The sequence below is a fragment of the Mandrillus leucophaeus genome, unplaced genomic scaffold (assembly GCF_000951045.1).
Source record: "Mandrillus leucophaeus isolate KB7577 unplaced genomic scaffold, Mleu.le_1.0 Scaffold672, whole genome shotgun sequence".
Taxonomy (NCBI): domain Eukaryota; kingdom Metazoa; phylum Chordata; class Mammalia; order Primates; family Cercopithecidae; genus Mandrillus; species Mandrillus leucophaeus.
In genome coordinates this window covers 389,159-391,761 of record NW_012107275.1, presented here as the reverse complement: position 1 = coordinate 391,761, position 2,603 = coordinate 389,159, and the positions used below count along the sequence as shown (strand labels likewise).

Below are 2,603 nucleotides of genomic sequence, written 5' to 3'. Positions count from 1 at the left end.
AAAAAAAAAAAAAAGAAAGAAAAGAAAAGGAAAGGAAAGAAAAGGATACGTGGACTTTGTGGATGAACCCTGAAAGCGCCACGCTAAGAGAAAGGAGACAGGAGAGAGAGAAGGTCCATCAGCGGCGGCCGGGGCTGGCCAGCCGTGTAGCTGTGATAGCTTGTTAGTACAGTGTTTCTTTTTTGGGGTGATGCAGTGTAGCTGTGATAGCTTTTGTTAGCACAGTGTTTCTTTTTTGGGGTGACGCAGTGTTCTGGAATTGGTGGTGGTAACTGCACAACTTTTGAAATACTAAAAACTACTGAACTGCATACTTTAAAATGGTGAATTGTGTGTTCTGTGAATTATCGCAATTGAGAGAGAATTTGGGAGATGTGAGGAAAGTAACTGGAGGCTCCTCTGAGTGCCGCCGTCCCAGCCACAGTGACACGCGCCTCTGGGTGAGGAAGGACCGTCCCTGGCTGCCGCTTCCGGGGCCTGGCCGAGGTGACCAAGACAGATAAGGAGTCCTTCGGCCAAGCCCCGTTTTAATCCCAGCTTCACACCATGCTGCTCAAGGGCCTTTGCTGCCAGGGTTGTTTTAAGTACCCCACAGGTACCCCACGGAAAGGAACCCTGCAAAATTAGGACACCCCACGGCACATGGCCCTTAGCTAGGAGAGTCCGGCCTGCACGGAGGTACCCCACGGAAAGGAACCTGCACGGGCTGCTGCTGCTCCAGGACACCTGGCCCCGGGGGCTGCTGTCGGCCCTGCCCTGCCAAGTGGAGGATCTGAAAGGAACAAAGACTCTTCACACGGTGGCTGCCACTGAAGCCGAGCTGTCCCCTGACCCTACAGGGAGGCTGCTCAGAGGGACCCGTGCAGACAGATCCCCCGCTGGGCTTTCCGTCTGGGCCTTTGCTGGCTGCTGGGGACAGGCGCTACCAGCTAAGTGAGTGGAGACGCTGGAAGGGTTTGGTTCCACACGGTCAGGTCACGCTTTAGCGCAGACGGCCATGCACGCCAGGGACGTCTGTGTGCCTGGTGCCCAGCCCGGCCATGCCCCCCGCCCCGAGGGGTCTCACCCCGGGCTGGAGGGCACAGCAGACCCACCGTGAGGGTGGTGAAGACCCAGTCCTTGGGGAGGCCCCGGGCTTTCCAGAACGTGGTGTTGATGTATCGGTTGAGGTGCTCCATGCTCCACACCGTGTCCTCCTTCAGCAGCGCGTACAGCGGGCTCTTCTTCTGCATGAACTGGGGCAGACGGCGCCTGGAGACTGGCTCCCAGAGTGTCCAGGGCACCTGCCCTCATGGGGGTCCCCAGGAGAACTTCCCCTAACCTAGAGGGCCTGTTCCCTGGGGGTTCCCTGAGAGCCTCCCTCAGCCCCACCGTGACCTGCCTGCAGAGACCCTCCCACAAACACCTTCATCTGCTGAGACCCCCCTTCAGCTGTGAAGACCCCGCAGATCCTCACAGAAGGCCCCTACCTGGACTCTCCCATGAAGGCCCTTCCCCAGAGACCTCTGCCCACTGGACCCCTCCTCTGACGGCCTCAGAATCCCCTTGGTTCCCACGCCCACCCAGACGCCATCCTCAGAAACCCCAGCTGCAGCTTGGGAGCCAGGCTGTGCACTGGGGGGTGCAGGGGTCTGAGCCCTTTCCCCAGCTAACGGGGTTCCTGCCACGCCCTTCTTCTGCTGTGCGCAAACGAGGGAGGTGAGAGGCAGTGCTGACTGCCGGTGGGGGGCAGCCCAGGCTACTTCTAGGCCTGGACCACCTCCATCTGTAGCCGCACCCCCTCTGCATCCCCTAGCAATGAGAATCTCCCTCTAATCTCATCCCAAGGCCACAGGGAGGGCCCTCACCTACGGCGGACTCTTACCTGGTTGGTCAGGTGGCCGCTGAGGTCGCTGGAATGGGGGTCGTAGAGGCTGAGGGTGAGGCGGGCATAGCCGTGGCTGAAGAAGATCATGTAGGGTGTGGTGCAGGCGATGAGCAGGTAGGAGCGCACGTCAAACTTCCTCCCATCCAGCAGCAGGGGGTTCTGGATATACCTGAGGGCACCACATCGGGGCTGCTGGGCTGAGCCGCGGGGCTGGCCTGTCCTGCGTCCCCTCACACCCCGCCCCAGGCCTGGGCCATTTCCTCAGCGTCCCGCCTCTGACCCAGGTGTGACCTCCAGGGAAAGGGGGCCTTTCTGGGCCGGAATATGTCAGGGGAATTGGAAGGAAGGGCCTGGCACCCTGATCGGTGCCCCAGGGCATAACCGCAGTAGGAGCCTGGAGGGCTGCCTGGAGGAGGAGGGCGTGAGGTGGCTTTGGAGAGAAAGGGAAGGAGCACGCCAGGTGGGTGGCCGGGGGTCCCAGGCAGTGTGTAGGGGGGCGCGCTAGGCAGAGGGGGTGCGCCAGGTGGAGAGAGCACGCCAGGTGGAGGGACGTGAAGGAGGAGCCGATGGAAGCTGGGGACAGTGGACGGCAGCTGTGGCCAGAGCGAAGCTCTACAAGGGCCGGGGTGAGCCTCGTGCAGCCACAGGGCTTTCCGGAGGAAGCCTCCGACCCCGGGAAGGAGTGGTCAGCTTGGCCATAGGCCTGCAGGCTGCAGCTGCTGACTGGGCTGGGGAG

At 61.2% G+C, this 2,603-nt stretch overlaps 1 protein-coding gene across 1 annotated transcript in view; it reads right to left on the bottom strand.

Moving 5' to 3' along the window:
• The window catches only part of TTLL10 (tubulin tyrosine ligase-like family member 10), a 27,734-nt gene that overhangs the window by 20,060 nt on the left and 5,071 nt on the right, over positions 1 to 2,603 (bottom strand). Inside the window, exons 6-7 of the mRNA XM_012001996.1 lie at positions 1,865 to 2,064; positions 1,095 to 1,235 (exon numbers count right to left, since the gene is read on the bottom strand). Of these exons, the coding sequence (XP_011857386.1) occupies positions 1,095 to 1,235; positions 1,865 to 2,064 (341 nt within the window). The remainder of the gene's footprint in view (positions 1 to 1,094; positions 1,236 to 1,864; positions 2,065 to 2,603) is intronic.